This window comes from Sminthopsis crassicaudata, chromosome 4 (assembly GCF_048593235.1).
Source record: "Sminthopsis crassicaudata isolate SCR6 chromosome 4, ASM4859323v1, whole genome shotgun sequence".
In the NCBI taxonomy this organism is placed as follows: domain Eukaryota; kingdom Metazoa; phylum Chordata; class Mammalia; order Dasyuromorphia; family Dasyuridae; genus Sminthopsis; species Sminthopsis crassicaudata.
The window spans coordinates 168,508,870-168,534,681 of record NC_133620.1 but is presented as its reverse complement, the minus strand read 5'-3'; the positions used below and the strand labels follow the sequence as shown (position 1 = coordinate 168,534,681).

At 32.8% G+C, this 25,812-nt stretch overlaps 1 protein-coding gene across 4 annotated transcripts in view; it reads left to right on the top strand.

Moving 5' to 3' along the window:
- Positions 1 to 25,812, top strand: part of L3MBTL3 (L3MBTL histone methyl-lysine binding protein 3) — a 144,685-nt gene that overhangs the window by 111,404 nt on the left and 7,469 nt on the right. For 3 of the 4 annotated variants that reach the window (XM_074309859.1, XM_074309861.1, XM_074309860.1), the window contains exons 21-24: positions 6,117 to 6,167; positions 13,712 to 13,797; positions 19,804 to 19,973; positions 20,218 to 20,280. In XM_074309859.1, the coding sequence (XP_074165960.1) occupies positions 6,117 to 6,167; positions 13,712 to 13,797; positions 19,804 to 19,973; positions 20,218 to 20,280 (370 nt within the window). The remainder of the gene's footprint in view (positions 1 to 6,116; positions 6,168 to 13,711; positions 13,798 to 19,803; positions 19,974 to 20,217; positions 20,281 to 25,812) is intronic. The other variant, XM_074309862.1, reaches the window with a different exon arrangement.

Below are 25,812 nucleotides of genomic sequence, written 5' to 3'. Positions count from 1 at the left end.
AAAGTTAATAAAATTTTTAAATTTAATATTTTGTAAAATATTTTTTATTATTAGGCTTTCTTGAATACGTTAATAAGTTGACCCAGAACATCAATTGATATATTTAACAAGAAGTAAATACTATCGCTTGTGTAATGATGTACAGGGCTAAGAAGAAATGGATAATCATGGGCCACTGTTTTGTTTTGTTTTTTTTAAGTAGGAAAATAGAATCTTGGCAATTATTTAGACTTGCCCTGCATATGGGAAGCAAAATTCCCATAGCTACTCTACAGTCTTTCATTTATCTAGTTAACAAACAATATGCATCAGTTGTCACTGCTCTGTAATGTCCATGTCCAGTAGGCTGACACCTTATAGAATTGCCTTGCAACAATCTGATATCTATTTTAAATCTTGTCCATTCTGCTACAGACATATCTTCATTCCCAACACAAGAATCCTTTCCTAACCTCCCCCTTGGACTATTGCAATAGTTGACTATATGTTTATCTGCTACCATCTCTATCTTCATAGTCTTTGAGTCATCTTCCCAGTGCATCACTATCTGTTTCATTCTACTACTCAGAAACCTTCAGTAACTCCCTGTTGTTTTCCAAATAATAAATAAATGTCTGATCCTGTTATTTAATACTATCCACAGTCTGATTCCAACTTAGATTTTCAATCTTATTCTTTATTGTTTTCTATTTTACTTAGTTTTTGTTTTAGTTGAGCTGGCCTGGCTTATCTGTCCCACTCATTTGGTAGGCACCTGTCTAAGATGACTATAACAGACCAAACTCTGCAACTCCCAGTCTTTAGTCTTGTGTATTCTTGGTCTCTTTTGAATGGACATAGACCTCATTGAGGAGGTCCTGGCCTGTTCTAAGTACACTATCACCAACCAGTAGGATTATCTGGAGGTACTCTCATCTAAGTATCCCTATCCCTGTTGGGCCTTAAACTAGGTACTATGTGGGACATTTGGAGCATAAATTGCCGTTATCTTTGTGGCCTTTTTGTGTTCCTCATGAGCATTACAAATCACTATGACAAGTGTCAGATGAAATGGAATTTTTTTTTGCCTGTAGATATATGAAAAAAATAAGCTGTGCCAACTCCTTGATTGTTTGTCTTTTTAAAGAAATCTGGAAGTGCTTCTTTTTTTTCACATTAAATTTTTTTTGAAATTTTTAATTTAATAATCAACACATAGAACTATTTCAATTGTAATTATAATTACTAATATTTTAGTGTGATCTGAGGTTTGTGAAGGACCTGACATATATTATCTCTTTTGAATTTCACTATAACTCTTCAAAGTGGATGCTGTTATCCCTATTTTGCAGAGGAGGAAGCTTAGGTAGATAGAAGTCAAGTAACTGTTTAAATATGAATTTAATTTAGTCTTCCTGAACTTCAGTTCCAGCACTACCCACTATATCAAGCTGCAAAAAAAAAAAAAAACAAAAAACAAAAAACAAGAAAAGACTATATGAGAAACTGTAAACTAATGTTACATGTGGAGTTTTAAAGCATATATTATATTTACCGGAGAGATAACAGAATTTTTCTATGAGCTATTTTTCCATTCAGGTAAAATATCTTTACATCTTCTTGTTTCATTTGTAGTGAAAATGTCAGTATTCATATGGTTTTATTCCTCCAGTATGTAGTAGTTATTACTGGACAAAAATTTCATCATTGAAGGATCAACAGTTTAATTTTTATGAAAATGAATTTTGATGAAACCTGTTATCCTTAATATCTTCTATTTTCCTACCAGTATCACTGTGCAATTACATGGGTCACATACCATCTGTGATTTTTATTATCTCATGAGTTATTATAGCCAAAAAATTAAACACCTTCGAGGCCAGCCTTTTCTTGATGAGCACTTTCCACATTTAGTTAAGATGGCCCTTAAAGATACCACTGGAACAACAGGGTGTGTGCTGTTCAGGAACTCAGTTATTTTCATCCTACATTGAACACTATGGTGTTTTTTTGAAGGCCCTTGCAGAGAGTATATTTTTTAGTCTCACTGTGTTGAAATGCACAAAAGGAAGTAAACATTTGTAATTATAGGGACATATAAGTACTATAAGCTATTAGACTAAGAAGAGAGCTGAATTTGGTTCAAGAGGGCTTGAACAGTAACATCAGCTCTATCATTTAGCACCTCTGTAAACTGGGGTAGTCACTTCTAAATGTTAGCTATTTTTATAATTACTTTGGATGGCTATGACACCTCCTTTTTCCTCGCTGAATCTCAGTTTCCTCATCTATAAAAGGGGAGAGATAGATTACAAAACTTCCAAAGTCTTTTCAGGCTTTAAATCTATAAATGTAGAACTCATTTGAAATTAATTGACTAAAGTACATCTTAATTTGGAGGTCATTCTCTTATCCTTGGTCATATAACATCACTCCGAGAAGTTTGCTGAAAAAAAATTGTCTATGACAAAAATGAATTAATATGTTACTTTTGAACTACATCTTGTTTTCTTTTAAGTTATTATCAAATAATGATGAGTAAAATCCTTAAATATTTTATCTGTTGAAATTCTGAATCAAGTGGGTACATTTTGTGTAGTAGCTATAATCTTAATTTGAGTTAAATACTCCCATCTCTGGTGCCACCTGCTGTGATACAAAAGCAACCATTCAAAGTGGAGAGGGGAAAAGCATGGATTATTGTTAATATGTCTGTAAAGTTTTTGGAACAACATTGAAGCAGAGATCTTTTTTATGCCATTAATTTTATGCTCAAGATGCTCTTAAATATTAGAAAAGCAATAACATCTGTCTCTTTAAAACAAATGTTTTGTTCTCATTGCCTAGCCTTCTTATGAAAGATACAAAAAATCTGTAGCCTAAATTTTATTTAATATGTTTTTCTAATTAGTTTACAGGGTTGATTAGTTATTAGTGAACCTTGAAGATTTTCTTTGAATCTTGATCTCAAAATAGTTAATATTTTGTATATTTTATACTTCACTAACATATTATGTATTATTGAACAAACTTAATAATTCTATAGTTGTCAACATCATAAAGCAATTTTTGACCAGACGTCATAGTAGTGAAAATTTTTCATAATTTTATGATTTCCTTTAGTGCTACAATTCTGTTATCTTGTGATCCTAATGTTTTAAAGTCATAAACATTTTGCAATTAACAAAACTCTTCTTGCATTTTATCTTAAAGTAAGTTCCTTTTTAAAACATTCTTTGAACAGTAACCATGGAAATGAAATTCAAAACTCATTGGCTACAATTCCTACTTCCTTCCTATTCCTTTCTCCTTTTTGTTTTCCTATAAATTACTTTTGTTCTAAAATGGAGGGATTTAAAAATGAGAATACCCTAATTGCTCATAGACAGAACAAGGATTCCTTGTAACCCCTGTTCCTTAAACTAGTACTTTTTTCTAGCTCTCATTCATAGACAATGTGTCTATCAGTTAATTACTCATTTGGTTATGTTTCAGTTCTGAAGTGGCTTCAACAAATCCAAGCCAGGCTGTTGTGACAGGAAGGGGAAAGATAATTTTCAGCCACATCCCCAGCCAAAATAAAATTTTTGAAAACAACTCCTGAGTTAGCCATTTGTATCTAAGATATGAAAGGAAATACTGGTGGTTAGAGGGACGTGCACCTAAGTTCAGGGCTGCTTCTGCAACTCCAGCACTTTTGTTTTTTAGCTCATATGCCTCTGAACTTTGACACCTATCCATCTTGGTGACATTTTTAGTACCAGCTAGTTGGGTTTTGGAAAAAAAATAGTCCATGAAAGTTGTGAAGACTTTACAAAATAAAGACCATGTAGCCAAAAATAATAATCTTGAGGAAGAAAATAAGGAGATATCTTTTTAAAAAATGGTGTCAAGATGTGTGGTGAGCATACATCTCTCTCTGGTATACCTCACCTGATAGTTACTATTAAAATATCAGTGAATGGAGTTATTTCTGCTAGATCTTCCAAAGAATCTAGAATAATCTATAAAACAGAATGTTATACTGTTAAATTGAAATGCTTTTTCATAATCAACAAACAGCAAGCACAACTGGAAAGTATTTTTTTCTTCATCTAGGGGTCAATTGTGAAATGATAGAGTTGTGGTTATTGTTGAATATCTTGTGAGAAAGCCTACTTTTCTTTTACTAATATCTCCATTGAGGGTGCCCTCTATGTGTGTGTAATTGACTCATAAAGATTTTGAATTAGTAGGTGAATAGATTTTTGAGGTAGGAATATCTGAATTCAAATATAGCTTTAGACATTTAGCAGTTGTGTGATCTTAGGCAAGTAACTTAATTCTGTTTGTCTCAATTTCCTCATTTGTAAAAGGAAGATAATAATAGGACCCATCTTTCAGGATTATTGTAAAGATTAAACAAGATAGTAATTTATTGATAGTAATTAAATGAGATAGTAAAGCACTTAGTATAGGACCATAATAAGCCCTACATAAATATTAGCTATGCTGTTGTTGCTGGGTTGTTATATAAGTCATTACTCACTGATGTTCTTTAGGCCACTTTTTTATGTATTAATAAGGGCTGATTTTTTTTCCCCAGTAAATTTGGTATATTCCAAATACTTGGTAAATCAGTTCTTTAGTATCTTCACAATTATATCACCTCTAAGACATATATCATCTGTATAGTCTTGGGTCTAGTACAATTGCTTTTCCCATCTTAATTCTCCTTAGTGCCCTTTTTAATTCTTCTATGAGCAGAGAAATGAATGACATGGACTTATAAACCTAGTATCAGGAATGTTTGAGGGGTGTGTATGTGTGTGGATGCATATGTGTGTGTATTTGTGAATCCAAAATCTTTTTCTTTTTTATTTTAACCTTTTAACTTTATGCTACAATTATTCTGTAATTCATTTCCCCATTGAATCCTTTCTTATCAGTGCAACAATGACAACATCTAAGCAAAGCCAGTTTACAGAGCAATCACATACTACAGAGTAAACCGATTTCTCCTCTATAGTCATAGGGTCAAATTTCCAGAGCTGCAAGGGACCTCAAACGTAATCTAGTCCAACCTTCTGCAGTAACAGATGAAGAAACAATACTAAGTTTTCCAGGACCAAGATTGTCCTTTATATAGTATCTCTTAAACTTTGTTCTTTTTGAAGATGAAATTTACCATGTTAGGAAAGGCAGGAGTAAATAGTAATTTCGAATTTTCTCATTTGTTAACATTTGTTCTCAAGTAGTAGGGACTTATTTCTTAATGATTTTCTAGTTGTTGGAAATATACATTTATTATTATCAATAAAAAACATAAAATCAACATAAACAATATCAATAGTACCTGTAGTTCTGCCTCATTTCAATACCCTGGAACAAGATACTCAACTCTCTGGTATCTTTTGAACCCCATCCACTCCTTTTGTATGTTGTCTTTGATTGTAAGCTCTTTGAGGACAGGAAACATAGGTTTCATTATGTTTTAGAATTGTTATTGTTCCAGTTATTATAGTAACCTAAAACCCTGGAGTCAAGAAGACCTGGGTTCAAATGTGGCTTCAGACACTTACTTAATACTTCCTAACTGTGTGACCCTGGTCAGGTCACTTAACCCCAATTGCTTCACACACAAAATAACAAACAAAAACCAAAGATAGTAGTTGCTCATTTCTCTGAATTCTTCATATTTATTGTTTCTTAATGGCATAGTCACATTCAATTACACTTTGTTATTCAGTTAGTTTTCAGTAACTTCTGACTCTTTATGTCCCCATTTGGAGTTTTCTGGACAGAGACACTGGAATGGCTTGCTAATTATTACATTTATCAGCTCAAGGAGTTTACGCTAATCTAATAAGAGAAGACAGCATACAAAAGTTAACTGGAAAGGATTGGTGGGAGGTATTGGGGGGGGAAGGGAGCAGTTCAAAATACCAGGAAGGTGGGATCTTGTTCTAGGGTATTGAAACCAGTTAGAACAGCAAATGCAATTGGTACTCTTTATGTTGCTTTTGTAAGTTTTTATTGTTAATAATAATAAATGTGAGTTTCAAACAATTAGAAAATCAAGTGAGAAACAAGAACAAATAGTACAATGTTAACAAATGAGAAAAATCAAAACTATTATTTTCTCCCTTTTGTAACAGGAAATTTCATCTTCAAATGGAACATAATTTAAGAGAAAGTTCAAATCCAAGGTAAGGGAGTATTAACAGAAAACTCTAAATGAATTTTAAAACTCCAGGCCAAAGATAATATAACAACTTTCAGATAAGCTCATAGTATCACTGTCAGTGAGTGTGGAAAAAAAGTTTGGAATTGGAGAGAGTCCGGAAAACTAAAGATATAGTTTTCAAAAAGGGAAAAATGTTAGATCCTGTCAGCTTCAAGGCACTGAATGTATCACATAGAACATACAGTAGTTGAGGGAAATGAGGCCTATAGAGCTTAAAAGATTTATCAGACTCCCTAGGTGAGACATGCCATAAGTAGGAGTTGAATTGATCCTAGAACTGGTGTTCTTTTGACTATGCTACACTGACTCATAGTTTTAGCTTTTTCATCTTTGAAATGGGGATTTTGAAACAGGGAGACCACTTAGGAAGCTTTTTGCAGTCCAGTGGAAAGCCAATAGGAAGTCTAGAGTAGTGGAGAGATTTTCTGCAAGTAGAATCAATAATAGTGATAACTGGTGGGCTTTTGTGTGGTAAGGGAGAAAGTGAAGAGTTCAGGTTGCCAATCTTGGGGAGAGTTTGGGGGGGGGAAGATAATGAATTGTATTTTGGATATATTATGTTTGTACCTGACATCCAGTAGTTGCTTAATAAATGCTTGTTGATTAAGATACCACAGAATATATGATTTGTAATATCTAATAGGCAGTTGATAATGCAGGACAATAGCTCAAGAACTGAACCAATGTTGGTTACATAGATTTAAAATCATCTACAGAAAAGTGGTAATTATGTCCATGGTAGCTGATGAGTTCATTAAGAAAAAAAGTAAAGAGAGTCCAGGACAGAGCACTTTGATAGATCAGAGGAATGTTATACACATAGTATATATGTCTATAATATATATCTGTAAAGCAAAGTACCTTACCATGTCTGTCATGTTATCCTAGTGGAAAAGAAAGATGTGGATTAGTTGAGAAAACAGTGTGTTTGTATTTAGTTGAATAAACATAACAAAAAGCTAACAATCAATGGATCCCTCTCAAACTAAAGGGGAGGTCACTGGCATTAGTTACACAATACTGTGTAATGCACAGGACAACTACAAATTGCATTATATGCTTCATTTGAATTGTAGCTTCTCTAAAGAAGAATAGCTAGGATGGGGAGGTTTTTGGGAATTTGTGAAATTGGAGACAGAATGAAATTTGAGCTGTTTATCTGGAGAAAAAAATACTTGGGAGGGGAGTATGATAAAAACCTTTAAACATTTGAAGTATCATTATGTGAAGAAGACAGACTTTTTCTTTTTTGCCAGTTGGTTAGAATTTATAATAGCAGATTTGGGCACAATATAAGAATATTCCACTAGTTACAACCATTTAGAGAAAGAATGGACTCTCGTTTGATGTCTTAAGTTCCCATCTCTAGACATGGTCGAATGAAAACCAAAAAGCTTGTTTGGGAATATTCCATATAATGGGATCTTAGACTCAATGGTCTAAGGTCACTTTAAACACTAAGATTACAAAAGGTGTTAGTGTCTTCTTTTTATGCCAAATTATCAGTTATTGGTTCTACAGCCTTGAACAAATTACTTAGTTTCTCGGGGCCTCTATTTCCTCACCTGTGAAAATGAAACAACTAAGAGAGATTTTGAAAATCCCCTGCAGCTCCAAATCTATAAACCTATTATCATCAATACATCATTGATTATGAGACAAAATTCCCTTCCTTTGTCCCAAGAATTTACAACCTGACTGTAGCTTTCTGGCTATTACTTTCAAGTGAACAATAAATGAAGCCAGAGAAGTATAATTTATGTAGCAAAAAGCCAAAATACTTATATTTACTGCTGTAATGTTTTGTCTCACTAATATTTACCCAAATGCATAATTAGAACATGGCAGTAAGACATCCAGAATATAATGCATAATTATAAAAGGAAAAAGAGAATTATAGGTCAGTGAAGCAATATAATTATGTAAAGATCTCTTATTCCTCATTTGGATTTCAGGATAGTTTAATTAGATGCTAACTAATATTTTTTAGTAAGAAGAGTTTTATTTAGCTAAAATTGTGTGTTACAGTTCCTGCTGAGGAAGTGTAGAAATAAATTGGGCCTTTAGAGGGGAAGTTATTTAAAAGACCTGAAATCCCAGTTTCCCTGATTTTTAGTGCATGCAGAAAGCAGGGCTCCTTATTTATAGCAATAGGTATGTTTTCTCTGCTGAGACAGAGATGGTAGTTTTCATTGGTAACACAATCAAACAGCAGCATCAGTGCTACCATGAATTTTGTAAGTACTTTTACATTCTTAAGTACTATTCTTCACAATAACAAATGTTGTGCTATCAGTCTGAGTATATTAGATTTTGATTTAGAGCAGCCTTCAACCAATGAAATATGTCAGAAAGGAAAAAAAAAACACTCTGGTTATCCATATTTTTTGACTTAGAGAAAAATGCATTATGACAGGTTTTTGAAAATGTTTTTATCTATATATCTTTTTTATAATTGTAAGTACATATAAGACAATAAAAATATATATGTGGTGATTTATAGTTTGTGCAGTACTTTCTTAAATGTTAACTTGTTTAGATTTTTGAAGGGATTTAGGGAGGAAAGAGGGTTATTTTCTAGATTAATTGATTCACCTACAGTCATAGACCTAGTAAGTACAGAATAAAATTTGAAGTCAGGCCATCCCTCCATCCACTATGCTATTCTGTATTTATGCTCATTACTGATTTAAAAAAAACTAAGACAAAAACCTTTAATTGGGGGTAAAATCTCAATGAAATATTTCTAAAAAAAACTTGAAAAAGCCAAAGGATATGAAAGCATGGATGGGTTACTATCTATACCAGTGGAGGGCATCTTTGTTTATAAAAATTATAATTCTTTCAAAGTTTCAGAGATGTCTACCTGAATGTAAAAATTTGTAAATATATACATAGACAAACACAATATATATTTGTGTATATAGATGCATAAATATAAATGTAGATATAAATGTAGATAGATGTCTGTCTATTTAAAACCAAACATTTTATCCAAATGGGGACACAGCACAAAATAATTTAAAATAAAATTGAGTTAAAATATGAGTAAAAATTTAAATATTCTGTGATAAAAAGCATGAAGTATTATACCTAAAAATATCAGCTATCATTTTGCTTCTTTTTTGGACTAGAATAAACCTGCATAAAGTTTGAGAGACACTTTTTTTCTTTTTCTTCCTTGCCTGTAAAATGTTCTTATAGGTTTCATTATGATATGGTAAAATACTTGGGTGCTATCTAAAGCAGTAGGAGACATTTTTATGTTTAACCTATCATTTAGATTTTGAACAAACATTACCCCACTTAAAGCAGAACTGTGTTGATACTTTGGAAAAGCACTTAGGTCTTCCTTACATTTTTCTACTGAAAAGAATGTGTCATCATAATGGGAGAAAATTACATAAAGGGATTATGAAGGTAGAAGACAATTCAGCAGGTGCCAAGGAAATATATCAACTCTTCCAACAGTTGGCTGTAGTGCTCGAAGTATTTAAAGAAAGAATATGTAGCTTGTGTATTTTTGAGAACATTGGCCCATACAGATATATATTTGTGGAGATTGTTTGGAAGGACAGAGTGAAAGAAAGGAGTGGTTTGTGTCTTTTGTATGTTTGTTGTATAGTTATCCTCACCTTCAAACTCCTCCAGAAATGCTGAGATGAATATATGGGCCTTGAGTTCCTTGGGCATGGTTGTATTCATTCAACACTGGGAACAGGCACATTTATACTGTGGTATCTGGTTTGATAAATACCTGTTGGGGTTATTGGAGGCTGCATCCTGGATAAAACATTTGATAGGATTCATCCTTGATGATAACTCTTCATTTGCACAACTCAGCATGTTCAAAACAAATTTCATTATCAGTATTCCCCTATTCCAGCCTTCTTCCAAACTTCCTTATTTCAGCCAGTAAGACAACCATCCTTGTATAGTTTATAATGTGTATGTGTAGTTTATAATCATGGAGTTTTCTTTAATTCCCATTAAGGATCTAGTTGGTTATTAAGTATTTTATTCTGCCTCCACAATATCTTGTCTCCTCTTTTCCCTATGTATCCTAACACCATTCTACTCCTAATATTTTGCTTGGAGATGATGTAATCTCATTGCTCACCCTATTGAAAAATGATAAGGTAAATTCTCTGGGTGCCCTTCTCAAATCAGAGTCTAGGTGATAAATTCCCACATATCCACTTCCTACTCTCTCCAATCAGAGAGTGGAGGGAAGAGGGGCCAAGGGGTAAAGGTTCATGAATCTTTTATGTCACTGAGATCTATAGAAAACTCTTAAGACTTCAAAACTAATTATTAGATCTACTAAAAAAGTAAATTTTGTCTTTTTTCTGGAAAAATCTAATTAGAGCAACAAAATGGCTGAAAGAAGCAAAAGAGGCCTGAATAGTCCATTCTTTAGCTGATTAAATCTGAGTAATTAATAAAATTAGTTGCTTATCTTTAATCAATTGCCAAAAGTAAAAAGAACCAGGAATATCCTATCAAAAAGTCCACTTTTTTTTTCAACTTAACTCTTCAAAAGGCTGAATATGGAATTATTAGAATATGGAATATAATCTTCTTGATTTTTTTGAATATCTACAATATTTAGTAATATCACAGAATAACATGACATATTCAGTTTTTTTAAATAAGGCAATAATGTAAAATAAATCTAGAAAAGTAAGGTCGAACTAGATGGTAGAGAGGCTTAAGTATTAATCAGAACAGTATATACTTTATTCTAGAGACAGTAAGGATCTAGTGGAGGTTTTTCTGCAAGAAAATTAAATTAAGATTTTTTTTTTTTTAGCAATTGTGTTGAGGTTAGATGGGAGAAGGGGAGAAGTACTGGAAGGAAAACCAACTTGGAGGACATTAGAATTATCTGACAAGAGATGAAAACTGCCTGAACTAGGGTGGTGGTTATGTAACTGAGAAGAAGAAAACAGATCTGAAAGAGTTGTGGAGCTAGAATTCACAGATCCTGGCCAATGATAGCATATGGGAAGTAAAGAAGAGGGAATGATCAGGAATTGCTCAGAGATTACAGGTATGATAGACTGAGAGGCTAGTGAAACTTTCAACACATGGGGAAGTTTGAAGGATAAATGGGTTCAGGAAAGAAGAGGAGCAGAACTATTTTGGATATGTTGAATTTGAGATGCCAAAAGGATATCTAGGTATAGACAGCTAGTAGCATTTGATAAAGCCAAATTAGAATTCAAGAGGAAAGGCTGGATATATGGATTCAGAAGTCATCTCCATAGAGATGAGAAATGAGATCTCTAAACTGGAGAGGAAAGAAAAGATGGGCCAGGACAAATCTGGGGGATGCTCACAATTAGGTGGCAGCAGATGACTAAAAAATCATCAACAGAGACTGAGAAAGATCACACAGATCAGGAAGGAGACAAAGATAATTGTATCCCAACAGTCAAAAGAAAAGAGAGAATCCAAGAAAGGCATTGGTCCAAATGAAGACTAAGAACAAGCTATTATCATATTTCACAGTTAAAGAGATCATCGGTCATTTTGGAGAGAAAATTCTTCTCTAAGGGTAGGATCTAAACCAGACCTCTATGGTATGAGAAATGAATAAGGTAAGGAAGTAAGGTGTAGGAATCCTGATTAGCCATAGGATCCAAATTTTAAAAGCATAAAAGTAAGGCTAGACCAAGCACTATAGACTGTGAAATATTAGAAGGATTGGAGGTATCAGTGGGGATAAAATGGAGGTTTAGGAAGAGTTTAGGAAGGGCTCAAGGAAACAGTGCTGATGAGATATGAAGAGTGACTACACCTGTGGGTAACTAAGGTACAATGAAGAATATTATGTTAATCAGAAAATAGTTTTTAATTATCGAGTGGTTTAATAGTCAGAAAATAGTTCTTCACCTCCAATCCCTTATGATCAAATTAATTTCTTCTGAATATCATTTTACTGGCTTAACATGGTAATTAAATCAATCTAATTTCAGATGTTTTTTTTTTTAATTGTTGCAGTTGGACCTCTTGTGAAAACTCAAATTCAAATGATGAAAACTTTTACTAAAAAATATTCTTGTAGGAAATGAGTAACACTTTCTTAAATATTTATCGTGTCCTCAACATTGTGTTGTAAGTGCTATGTCTTGCCGCTACATTCAAAAGTCCAGAATAAAATAAACACCTTTGTCAACAGAACTTTTAAAATTGGTTATGATTTGACTTATTTTAGTCACTTTAAAAATGTATAGTGAAGAATAAAAATTTAAAAATGCATAATGAAGTATGATCTCTGTTCTCAAAGATCTTGCTGTGAGAATAGTAATCAAACTATTTCTTACTATTGCTATTGAAAAAGGAACTACGATATGCTTCCCTATGATTTTGTTCCCTATGACACCCTAGACCAAAACACCCATTCCTGGTTCCCATATCCCCATATTTTTTATATTTTATTAGGTATAAATTCCTAATGGATAGGGACTAACTAAACTTTTGTATTTCTAGTCCTAATGTGTAGTACAGTAGCTGGCACACAAATATAGCAAACAACTCACAATAGAAAGTAGAATATGATAAAATATCGAATTGTATAGATTTATATAATTGTATTTTGTGTTAGAGCAATTCCTATGAAGGAGATTTAAATTCATCACAGAATCTGATCTGAGTTTAGAAGGATCAGTCGGATTTGGTAGAAAAGATTGTAGTTCCATTAAGCTGACATCTAAAATAATTATATATGAGTCCATCCTTTAATTCCTTCATCCCAAAAGAATGAGGCTGATTTTTTCCTCTAACTTGAAGATAAAAGTTACTGTACTGAGACAAAATTAGGAATTCTACTCATTTTGGATTGTCCTTGGAATTCAGCCCTGGGGTTATCCCTGAACAGGAGAAGGATTCTGTAGGTTAAAGATCTACTGACCCTGGTTGTTTTTTGTTTGTTTGTTTTGTTTTGTTTTTAACTAACAGTATCTCCTCAAATCTTGTACATTAAAAATAAAGTGATCTGGCCTGAGCCTAAATTTCGGCATACCCATTAGGCCAATACCACTCTATAACTAAACCTTCAGATTTAAGTAATTGTCATTACTTAAATTACTTAAAAAGAAAAATGAGTGTACATCTTTCTTTTATACATATTTATCCTCTCATTCTACAAAAGTATCCTAGTAGTATAATGTGAATGAAACTGTACATTCACAAATAAGCCTCCTTGTAGATGGAATGAAAAGCTGAATTTTCTAGGACAGTAAGTACTTTTAGAAACAATAAGAAAAAAAATGTTGACTCTTCTTTTGAAAAGTAAATGAGAAAGAAAAAATAATTTTTTTTGTCTCGCAGTTATCAATTGTAATATATAAAAAGCACTGAGCACCTTCATAGAAAGACCTAAAGTTATTTTCTCTGTGGGGTTTTTCCCAATATTGACAAAAGAAACAACAGTGCTACTAACAAACATTCATAACATTTTATTCTTTGTATTAAGTCATGGAAATACCTATTTTTTATCAGAGAACAACAAATTGAGGATAAGCCTATCAAAGAAGAATGTGAAGAAGGGATAAAAAGTGAAGGCAGAACTCCAAATCAAACCAAAGGTAACTAATGGCATTCTTATATTCTTATCCTGTTTTTATGACATTGGTTTTTATACTTACATACTAAATATTAAAACTGAATTATATTATTATTTCCACAATTAAACATAAAATCAGTTTGGTTATAGCAATCAGTGAGTAATTAGTTACATGTAAAATATATTTGGTGACACTTCATTCCACAGAGTTCATTTTACTGTGGGTCAGATCATACCCATTAACACAATAACTACACTCATAAAATAAGGTATGTATAACTTTAGAAAGCTACAAAATGTCAATAATCTTTTCCCTTATCAGGACCAATGTTATAAGATGATTCCTATAGAATATCTTCTATATTTTCAAAACTCACTTCTTAAATATTTTCTATTTCTTTGAAACAAAAATAGCATTTCAATTCAAGCTTAATGTCATTTCCACATAGTTTAAATAAATCTCTTGAATGGTTAATGCTACAAGTGAGAAAATTCTATACTTTAAATTGTGCTGGGTCCAATTTTAGAGACCTTTAACTTTTAAATTGCTCCATTTTAAATCAGATTTGAAAGTGTTAATGATTATGCATTCATGTATAATTTATATCTGATTATATAATTGTTTAACATTTTTTTAGTAATGCATCTGCCTGATGATGTAGTTAACATTTGCCTGAGTGCTTTTGGGTACTTTGATTTTGCATATCCATTTTTATTTTTTTAATTACATAAGAAACAAGAATGGTTTTAATATCCTTGCCTTCATGTAAGTGACACATTCATAAATGATGTTTTTTGTGCTTTTTCATCTGATTTTAGTTAAGCATTTTAAATACTAATTTAATAATCATTTTCAATGTAGATATCAACATCTTGTTGGTACTTATTGTGTCTGATCATTTAAGTGGGTAGAAAATTGCTCAATTTTGAAGACATGTTCATTCTTCCAGATCAGTACATTACCATTCAGTATATTTAAAGAGCTAGAAATGTTTTTTTTACCATATATGAAATAACATAAAAATGTAACCTATTCACACACAATGGAATTTCCTAGTTTCCTGGAATTTAATGGTATTTCCTTTTTTTAAATCAGGGTTCCAAAAATTGATACAAGTTTAGTTATATTTTTCATTAGTGCAAGCATAAATCTTTGACTTTTGTCACCCATCCTGTTAAGGAGTCCCCTGAACTTGTCCTTTTGAGTTTCCATGTTTTCAGCATCACTGGACCCAGAATATGTAGGAGGCCCTGAATGTATTAAGGACAAAAGCCCCCACTAGCATTATTGGTTTTTGTACTCCAATCTGGATTTCCTGTTTGACCTTGGGAGTCAGGGCAGATGTCAGTCAGTCTATATTAGACTAGGAAATTGCTTGTGCAACTGGAACGCTCGTAGATAAGTTAACTATCCTATCTTCATAATTTGGCAGTTCGTAAGGGAAAAGACTCCTGAGCAATAAGCAAGATGGGAGGATAGGAACCGAAAGACATCTATTTTTGTGGTTTGCTTTGCATTGTATCTCCCAGTGCACAGTGGGACTGGCACATAATAAGAACTTCATAAAGGATAAAGGATAGTTGACTAACAGTATCTTGAAAACCTAGATGAGAAAATAATCAGGAAAAGAAATCATGGGGACAATTTCAAAGACTGCAGAAAGAGATCAAGAAGGATACAGATTGAAGAAAAGCCATTGGAATCAGTAATTAAGATGCCTTTGGTAACTCAGGAGAGCAGTTTCAGTTGCATGGTGAGATTGGAAGCCAGACTGAAGAAATTTTAAAAGACCAAAAAGAAAGGAAGTAGGAGGCTGATTGTAGATGGCTTTCTACAAACCACAGAAGGGAGAAGAAATGTGGGATGACAGCAAGCTGGGATAATTAGCTCATGTGAGAGTTTTTAAAGGACATGCAAGACATGAACATGTTTGCAAGCAGAAGGGAAGCAGCCAATATTTAAGGAGAGAATAAAGATATACTGACTTAGCAATGAGCCGTACTTGTAATATTCCAAGTCGGAGTCTAGTTGGCCAGTAGTAAACTATCTTTTTCTAAAATTTTATAGTTATGTAATACCCATCTAAGGAACATAGTACAAATTGTAAGCATCATATATGTCCTCTCAGAATTTCTCATTTTTAAAATCTTGGTAGAATTTATTTGTCAGACCTTGTCTTCTCTTCTCTTAGCCTTTAGGAACCCAGGCTCACTTCCATACTGTGATGAAAGATCAGAGTGGTTGTTTTGGGGGAAGTCTTTGTATAGAGTAGGAGTTAAAATATTTATTAGTTGAAAGGAATGAAATTAAAGAAATTTATATAACTTGCAATTGCAAGTACATATAAGTAGAGAGGCAGAATGATGAAGTACATAGAAAGCTGACCTTAAAAGCCAAGAAGACTTGGGTTCAAATCCTGACTCTGATAGCCATGATAGTGTGAACCCTGGTCAAGTTACTTAACTTTAAAGTAGACCAGTATTGCCACATTGGTAGATGGAGCTTCCTCACCTCACCTCAATAAACCTCATGGTTCCCTATTATTCCTGGAATATATGCAGAGTTTTGTGTACCAGCGAAATTATTGATCCAATCCCAGTTCTCTATATTTAGTCAGTAAAATTGTGGTTGAATATGTCATTTTTAGTAGGGGAGGGAGTAGAGAGAGGGAGGGGAAAATTTGGAAAAATGAATACAAGGGATAATGTTATAAAAAAAATTACTCATGCATATATACTGTCATAAAAATTTTATAATTATAAAATTTTTAAAAATTTAAATAAAAAAAAGAATATGTCATTTTTATTCTCCAAGGTCTCAGTTTTTTTTTTTTTTACCTGTAAAATGAGGGAACTGAACCAATGACTGCTAATGTTGCTTACTCTCAAGATGTGGACTTGAGGACTCAGCTCAAAGAAAGAATTTTTTTGGACTCAAACATGGAATAATTGTCACTAATCTGTGGATTTATCTAACCCAACCCTTTTTCTAAATTTGTAATACTTAAGTTTACCTCATTTGATCCATATCATTATCTGTTATGCTTTCTATTCTCTTTTATAAGAGAACAATTTGGAATCTAGAAGCAGAGCTGCCAAGTACAGATATTTTTATCCTTACCTTGTATATTCAAGGTGGTTTTTGGAATTCTTAAGAGTTTACAGGAAGTTGGCAATGTACTATTTTAAAATATATACCTGGGAGACAGACTAGGTTTGACATATAAGCTCAACATACTGTGTATTGTATTTGACTCATGGGATCTTCCACATCATTTCCTTGGGAGAAAGGAAGGAGATGTGTGAGGACATTAAAAAACATACAATTACTCCAGTAATAACAACTTTAGTAAGAAATAAATGTATTTGAAATGGGATAAAAAAGGCTGTTTTTCCTTATTTTTGAATAGATAAATTTATGTTTGAAAAAAGAAAAGACACTCATTTTTCTCCTCAGTTTTCCTCTTTTATTTTCTAAAAGGAAATAGTAATTATTTCTTGCTTTAAAATATATTGAGGTGGGTTTTTTTTTGTTGTTGTTTTGTTTTGGTTTGGTTTGGTTTGGGTTTTTTTGGTATTTTACATTAGTCAGTTTGACTGAGTTCCACGAATTGTGAAAGTGTTCCATGTTTGTGAATTTTTTTTTTACCAAAAGGCAGCATGAATTTATACTACATAGGAACTATAATTTTTCCCTGTGGGCTTAGGTACACAGAATTTCTTAATCAACATTAGCCCTCAAAACTGTTTTATATTTTTGTATCAAATAGGAAAAAAAATGAAAGGGAAAAGGCTAGGTTAAGACTAATGGATTTTTTTAAATTTTTGAGTCTGTTGTCATAGCTGCTTGACTAAATAATCACCTCAGGGTACCACTCATTTTTAATGAGCCTTAAAAATAACTTCTCCTAGGCTATATGGAAAATTTGTTTTCCTGACATACTTCTAGTATACACAAAGGATTTTTAGATCTTACCAACCAACCTCCTTACCCACAGATACAATTTGACACATTTTTAAACACTAATGGCAGTTCTGCAGAGTTATTCACTTGGAATTCATCCCTTTGCTATTCTTTATGCCTTTTGTTATTGAAAAGTGTATAAAGTATGAAGCCAAATGAAGTAAGAATAGCAATTTAATTTTATATATATATTTTCACTTATAGAGTACTTTACTTACATTATCCTGTTTCAGGTGTGAAAACATTTCAAATCTCTTTTCTCTGCCAAAATGTAATCTCAGAAAAGTTTAGTAAATCATACTATGCAAATAATTGGGGAGATAAGCCTGGTATGCTCAGAGCTGCAAAAATGCATAAATGAAAATGCTATTTTACACACATATGCACATATTTTTCTTTATGCTTGGCATTACAGTAATACTTTAACCCAAAATCCAGTTGAATTTAAGCTGTAGTATCTGCTACATTAAAAACAAAAATATGGAGTAATTTTTCCCATATAATCCAAGACAAAATTTCCCACAATCAGATGCCAGTTTATCTATCCTGTCATATTGAAATGTATTTAACAATTGGCTTTTCTTTCTGGGGTACATTTTTTTAATTGAAAAGATGTTGAATCTTTCAACTTATCACTTAGATTCAATCTATCCTGGTATTCTATTGGCTGAAAAAAAGTAGCCCATTTTATGTCATACATGAACTGCTAAAAGAGTCAGATATTTTTAAATTGAAAAGAGGTATCAAAATGAGGGTAAGGGGAATTGTCATGAGATATCTGGTTTATATAAATCAAAGATGAGCCTTTTGTTGCATGTGAGTTCTCCTTTTCATAGCATGAGAGAAAAAATATATCTGACTAGACAAATATAGAGAATACTCTGAAAACTTTGAGCTGGTCCTATCTTTGTAGTTGTTACAACTCTGGTTCTAAAAACTAGTGTAGGAGGAATACAGACAAAAATGTGACCACACAACTCTTAATAGGGAAAGGTGAAAATGGAGTTGAGCTACAGTAATGAAGCAAACAGTACAAATGTGGATAGAAAAATTTCAGAAAAGAAGAAATGTCAAAGTTTATTGCATTGCAGGCAGAACTGCACATTTTAGAGAAATTGAGCACTCTTATACTCTGGGTTAGTTCCTAGAATACTTATCATCTTTATATGACAGATCCTACTTGTGAACCTATTTAAAAATGATTCATTTCAAATAAATGCTCATCTCTTAGCAAAACCTGAGAGGAATATTGGGAAGATTTTCTAAATAGTTCTTTGTCTATCTGTGTTTGATCTCTGAAGCATTTAAAAGAAGTAGAAAATGTACTCATATTGACATCTGGTGTGGTTTTTTTGAAGTATATTTTCATTTCACTATTCATTTTACTTTGAATCAAAGATCTTAAGAGTTTTAGAATTAAAAAAATAATCTCAGTTCATTTAGTACAGCTGACATATTGTATAGATGAGAAAACTGAGACCCATAAATGTTAAATCATTTGATCAAGGTATTACAGTTGAAAGAACCAGGATGAGAAAGAACCTACAAGCCAATGTTCTTTATTTTACACTAAATGGGAACTTTCTTCTGGAAGATTTATGTTTGAAAATAAAGGTCTTTACATTCAATTTTTTCACTTGTGCCTTTCCAGCACCCATTAAATTCTTTTTGGAGAAGAAGTAGAGCAAAGCACCAATGCTTGCTTTCAAATAAAATGAGCAATCTGCTCTTATTAAGTTCTTAATGGGAAGCCAATTGCAAAATAATATTTGGGGACATTTGATTTCAGTTATATTGAAGTAAAGTGACTTTATTATACATCATTAGATATTCCGTGTATTTTAGAAGCAAATTAGAATCAAATTCTGGTGAAATCAGCATATTCCAGATGTCTGATTCTGGAGAAAGGGAAAAGGGGGGGGGGGGGAGAAAAAGAGAAGTTCATGTGCATGCTCACATGCATATATGAATGTCTGTGTGTGAGGGTATGTCTGTCTGTCTGTGTCTTGCTGAGTCTGTCTTGATTTCAGTGAGTAAGTTATCGTATGTTTGTCTACTGGCCAGGTATAGGAGCAGAGCCAAGTTCACAGCAGGCTCAGCGCCGGTCAGCCGTTTTCCTCTCCTTTAAGTCGCCAATTCCATGTCTGCCCCTGCGTTGGGAACAGCAAAGCAAACTTCTTCCAACTGTGGCTGGAATTCCTGCCAGCAAAGTTTCCAAGTGGAGCACAGATGAGGTGCACTTTAATTTCTTTGGAGATTGGGAGGGGAGGATGAGAAAATGGAGAAAACAGGAGAAATGTATGGGTGATCTGTATTGTTTTTTTTTTTTCCCTCTAAGAAGAACATAGTTGGCCCCTTATAGTGGGGAATAAAGAAGCTCGAGGATGGATAGTATGAATTATTACATTAAATATTTTGAGTCGGTAACATTCAAATTCTTAGTTGTGAACTTGAAATTTTGATATAATTTTTTGGCAGGTGTCAGAGTTCATACAGAGTTTACCTGGATGTGAAGAACATGGCAAGGTGTTTAAGGATGAGGTAAGTATTCTACTCAATTCTAGCAGGTGGTTTTATAGATTTAGAATCCTGAAATGCTGTAGTAAGTAGTTGGGGACAAAGGTGGATGGTAATCTGGGTAATAGGATTGTAAATTGTCCAGTTAATTTTAATTCCCTAAATGAGTAGGAGTTAATGAACTTATATAAATTTCTTAGAATAAATTAAGATTGTTAAATCCTATTAACTCAGTGGTGTAGTAATAGGCACATGATAAAAACCTTAATGGAATATGTGGCACAATATGAGAGCTAATTTAAATTTAAGGGGTTTGTTATATTATGTTTGTATGTGTATTTTAAAAATTATATATCTAAATATATGTGTGGTTTAGAAATTTTACATACATATATCATTTATGTGCATATATTTTATATTCATACATGCTTGCATGTGTATGGGAGAGGGGAAGAAAGAGGAAGGGAGATAGATTTTTTTTTTAAATATCTCTTTTTTTTTCTGAATAACATATTCCTTCCGTGGCTCCTAGGCCTTCCCTTCACAGTGAACCATCCCTTCTAACAAAATAAAAAAAGGGGAAGTAGTTTGAGCAGAAAGACAGAGTAGAACATTGTAGTTCTTTATTCTTTTCTTTTATCCAGATCATCTTAAACATACTCATAATCCACTTTAGAAAAATCTAAGATTTTTGTGATACTACGATAATCTATTTGATACCTTTTGCTGTAACTAAAACCAGTTTTCATAGATTTTCTTAGAACTAAGAGTTTCTCAGTAGTTAAGTTTTTCTTCCCTTTTTTTTTGTTCACCATGTTAAAAAATTATTAAAATCTAATTTACTGTAATCATAAAATTTATTCAGAATTCAGTGACTTCTAAGAAATAGTCCTATGTTTCTCAATAACATTTCTTACCATAGATGCTTTTTTGAAAGATGTTTTATGTAAAGTATCCTCATGTTCAGAAGGGCTACATAGCATAAAGGATTAAAGAGATGGCCTTGCAGTTAGGAATATTTGGATTAAAATATAGCTTCTGATGCATATATACTAGAGCAAATCATTATACCTTTAAGTACCCCCATCAGCTCTTTAAATATATATTTTTGAGTAGGTTCCCCTATATTTTGTTGAAGGAGTTTCTCCACTGGAATTTCTTTATGTCAATAAAATCACATCTCATGTCCAAAAAACTTGTGTAGCTACACACTGAATTCATTTTTATGAAGAATCATTTCATAATGGTTTGCAAGTGTTTTGAAGGTTACAATAATAAGCAGTTATTCCTTATCTTCATTAGGGTATGAGAGGTTTTGTCTAAACAACAGAATAGATTGCTAGAGGAAGCTAAAACCCAAATTTCATGTTAGACTTTTAAAAGTAAGTTATTATGTACAGAATAATTGCACATGTTTAACATATTGGATTTCTTGCTGTCTAGGAGTGGGGAGAAAGGAAGAAAAAATATTTTGGAATACAAGGTTTCACAAAAGTGAATTTAAAACAGTATGCATATGTTTCAAAAATAAACAGCTTTAATTAAAAAAATAAATGATGGGACCCTCAAAAAAAATAAAAGAAGAGTGAAGTTATTAGGTTGTCATCCTTTTGGAATAAAATGGTTAATTATCCATAGGAAACAGATCAGTTCTTTAAATAAGGCTAGGAAATTGACAAGATAATCCTTGATTTTTTCTTCATTAATAGACAGGGATACACACATAATCCAATCTAGTGTAATGGGGCCTGATAATGAGGATAGTTCTGTTAAACATTCTTGGCAATGTATTTGTCATTTTGTATACCCTGGGCAAGTCACTTAACCCCAATTGCCTCTGCAAAAAAATAAAATAACTCTTGGCTGAGTTGTTTTGTAAAATCAGAAACATACAGCTATATAATGGTAACTTCCTAATTAGTTTATAACGTGTAAATTTTACCTGTTCTGCTACAACTAACAATTTGTACTTTCTAATCTTTGCTCTCTTTTAAACTCTGCTTTTACTGCCATTTGGCAGTATATTCACCCAATTCTTATTGGTTTCTTAAAATGTTCCCTATAGTTGCTTTTTTATTTTTTTAACCCTCTATTCTCAATTCTATTCTCTCAGTAGAAGACCACCTACTTTCCTGAAGATTTAGCTTATCCAGTATATATTCTCTCCACCTATCCAATTCCAGTAGAGGAAATGGCTCCCTTCTTGCTCAAAGCAAATTGTCTTACCTGTACATTTGACCTAACCCATCTCTCAGATTATATTTTCTCTCCTCCCTTTCTTCCTGGCATTTTCAGTCTTTAACTTTCTATTGGTTCCTTCCTTTAGGCCACTGGATAGTATAGTAGAGAAAGTATTAGATTTGCATTAGGTTGAAATGAGGTTGAATCCTCCTTCTGATGCTTACTAGTTGGGTGATCCTAGGTAAGACATTTAAACTTCTCTGTGCCTCAGTTTCCTTATTTGTAAAACAAGGTGAACATGATGGTCTCTAAGATTCCCTTCTAAGGCTAATTCTGTAATCCTAGAGTCTTGTTGACAATAAACTTACTAAGGCTGTGGCCTTTAAATAAAGCATACACATGTACAAACACATCTAGAAAATTATTTTAAATTTACTTGATTATCCTTCAACTTTTCATCATATCTCTCTACTTCCATCCCATACAATTTGATTTCTTTTACTGTGTTGCCCTAAAGCTTTCCCAAAGTCACCAGTGTTTTTCTGATTACTAAATTCAATGATCTCTTCTTCATCTTCACTCTCCTTGATTTTTCTTCAGCATTTGATGCTGTAAAACAAAATTATCAACCATATAGCAGCTAGGGCCCACAACTCTTCCATCTTTCTCTAAAGTACAGATATTTTCCAAAACATTGTCCTTCAGTTGTTCTTCTTTCCCACGTATTCTCTGTCATATCAATTTTATGAATTCAGTTATCAACTCTATGTTTCCACTCCCAAATCTATATCTCCTTCTTTGAGCTCTTTTTTGAATTCACGTCTTATTTTTAGTGTCTACTAGATATCACCACGTAAGTGTCCCACTGAAACCTTAACTTCACCAAGCCTTAAATAACTTATCACCTGCCTGCATCTGACATTTTTCTTTCTGTTGATGTCATTACCATTATCTGTATCATTTTGGTTCAAAATCTTGGAGCCATTTTTAACTTGTTTCTCTCCATTCTCCACAGCCAAGCAATGAAAAGTCTTTTTTGCTTCTTCCCCCAAAATCTTTTCTGTGCTTTCCTATTTCCAATTTTGGTCCTTTCTAGTCTATATTTCATAAAGATGTCAACTATTCTTCTCAATGCATAGTTCTGATTATATTAAAAAACCTTTGCTAATTATCTTTCTTTTATTAAAATACAAATTCTTTAGTCTAAAAATTAAAGGCCCTCTACAAACTAGCTACTATACTACCCTTCCAGACATTTTACACAACTGTTTATTATGCATCATAAATTCATGTGATTCTCAACTTTTAGCTCTTTCATGTCTTTCTGTATTTGTGCACACCATTCTTATGTCTAAAAGTGATTACTCACATTTCTCTGCTTTTGTAATCATTATTTTTCTCTCAACAGTTTCTATAATTCTCTTCATATCTTCTTCCCTGCTAGCTTTTTGACTGCTCCTATACATCCTGAAAGTGATCATTCTTTCCTTGTATCTCAAGCCTTTCTATTATAATATCTAGGATTCTATTTTGTCTCTCCTATTGATCAATTATAATCTAATATACATACATAATTATTTGTATACATGCCTTATCTCCTTAGTGTATTGGAAGCTCCTCAGGTTGTTCTATTCTAGCACCTTCTGAGTATAAATTTATTTCACTATAATTCAACAATTATTAAACATTTACTGTGAACAATATGAGAATAATGTATTCAGTTCAAAATCCTAAATTCAAGAGGATAGTATTAGCAAAACCTAGAAAATGCTTTCTAAGTCAACCTTATAAGGAAAAGTTGGTAGTTTTCAAGTGTAAATAGTTACTGTATGAATTTTGTTTCCAAAAGATATGGATTTAGAATATTATCAGTAGAGGCTAGGAAAGTACCTCCTAAAGATTAAAAAAGGAAAAAAGTTATATATCTCTGAAATTCTTTATGTACAGCCATTTCCAATGCAGTAGAAAGGTTATTAGCTGGCATTGTGGTCCCTTCCAGCCTTATAATTCAGTAAATCATCATTCAGTGGGACCTGAGTGGTCTTATAAGAACTCATGGCTGTAGCCAAGGGAGCAACCCCCCTCTCACTCTAGAAGACTTAGATCTTGTGGTAGCAATATTATTATTGATTTAAAAGGAGATTGCTGGATTGTCTCTGGATTTATGCATTCAAAGATTTCACCAGAGATCACTCAAACCTCTAAAAATACCCTTTAGAGTTACAAATGTAGAAAATTTACTAGAGAGAAAATGGTCATGCCATCAAAGGGAAAAAATAATTTTTAGGATTTTATTTTTAATCCAGTACTCACAAGATTCTTACTTCCTTTTTTATGCTAGGTCTGAAGTTTTGCAAAGAGAATTTCAAGACAAACAGTTAAATTTAATGGTAACAGTAATTTGTGGCAATATAAACCATGAATGCCTTTAAAATGAATTAATATTTTTAATTTCTAATGGAATTTTATCAATGAAAGGGATCATAGAGTTAGTCTAGATGGCCTAATTCTTTTATTTTATAGAAAAGGAGCCAAGTGCCAGAGAGATTAGGTGATATATAGAATCAATTAATGGGCTAGTGACAGAGATGAGACAGAGCCCTGGTTTGATGCTCTCACACTCAAGTTTTTAGTGTCTTTATTCAATTTGCATCTTTAGGTTTTTATTTTTGTTCTTCTAGTAGAAGATTCTAAGTAGCAGCCTACTGAAAATTTTTGCCATTCTCTCCTTTCTACTTTTAACCTCCACCCCCTCAATGCCTTTTCTTTCCTGGAGAGCAGCTTTATAATTTATAATTTTCCATCCTAAGTCTCTCTGGGACTTTGGTCTCAATAGGTAAGCATTAACTTGTTGGCAGTATTGCAAAGGAATAGGAATTACAGTGACCCAAATTAGTCATTGGCATTCATTTCTTGGGCTTATTTCTGTGTATTCTTTGACAGTTTCTTTAATGCTATTATAGAAGTCTGTTAAAGCATCCTTGCTAGAACTCTGGACCTGGTTCAATTAATGTATTAATAAATCTGCATTTCTTATTTCGTGAAATAACTTAGTAAGCACTCAGAAATGAAGTTATACAAGATACCTTCCTTAATTAAGATCAGTTCGTTTCCTAAACCCATGTACCTTTATCAGCCCTCTTAGGGTGTGATGGCAGCATTCTTTCTTATTAGCAATTAATAGAAGTGGCATAAGAGTTCCCTTTTCAGATACACTCCATGCACAGATTTATTGCTTCAACCTATATAAGCATAAAGTGATGCATACCAGCAATATTAAGTCATAACTTGAAGGAACCTCAGGGGCTGTCTTGTACAGCTCCCCCCCCCTTTTTTTTAATAGATGTAGAAACTGAGACCCAGGGAGGTTAAATG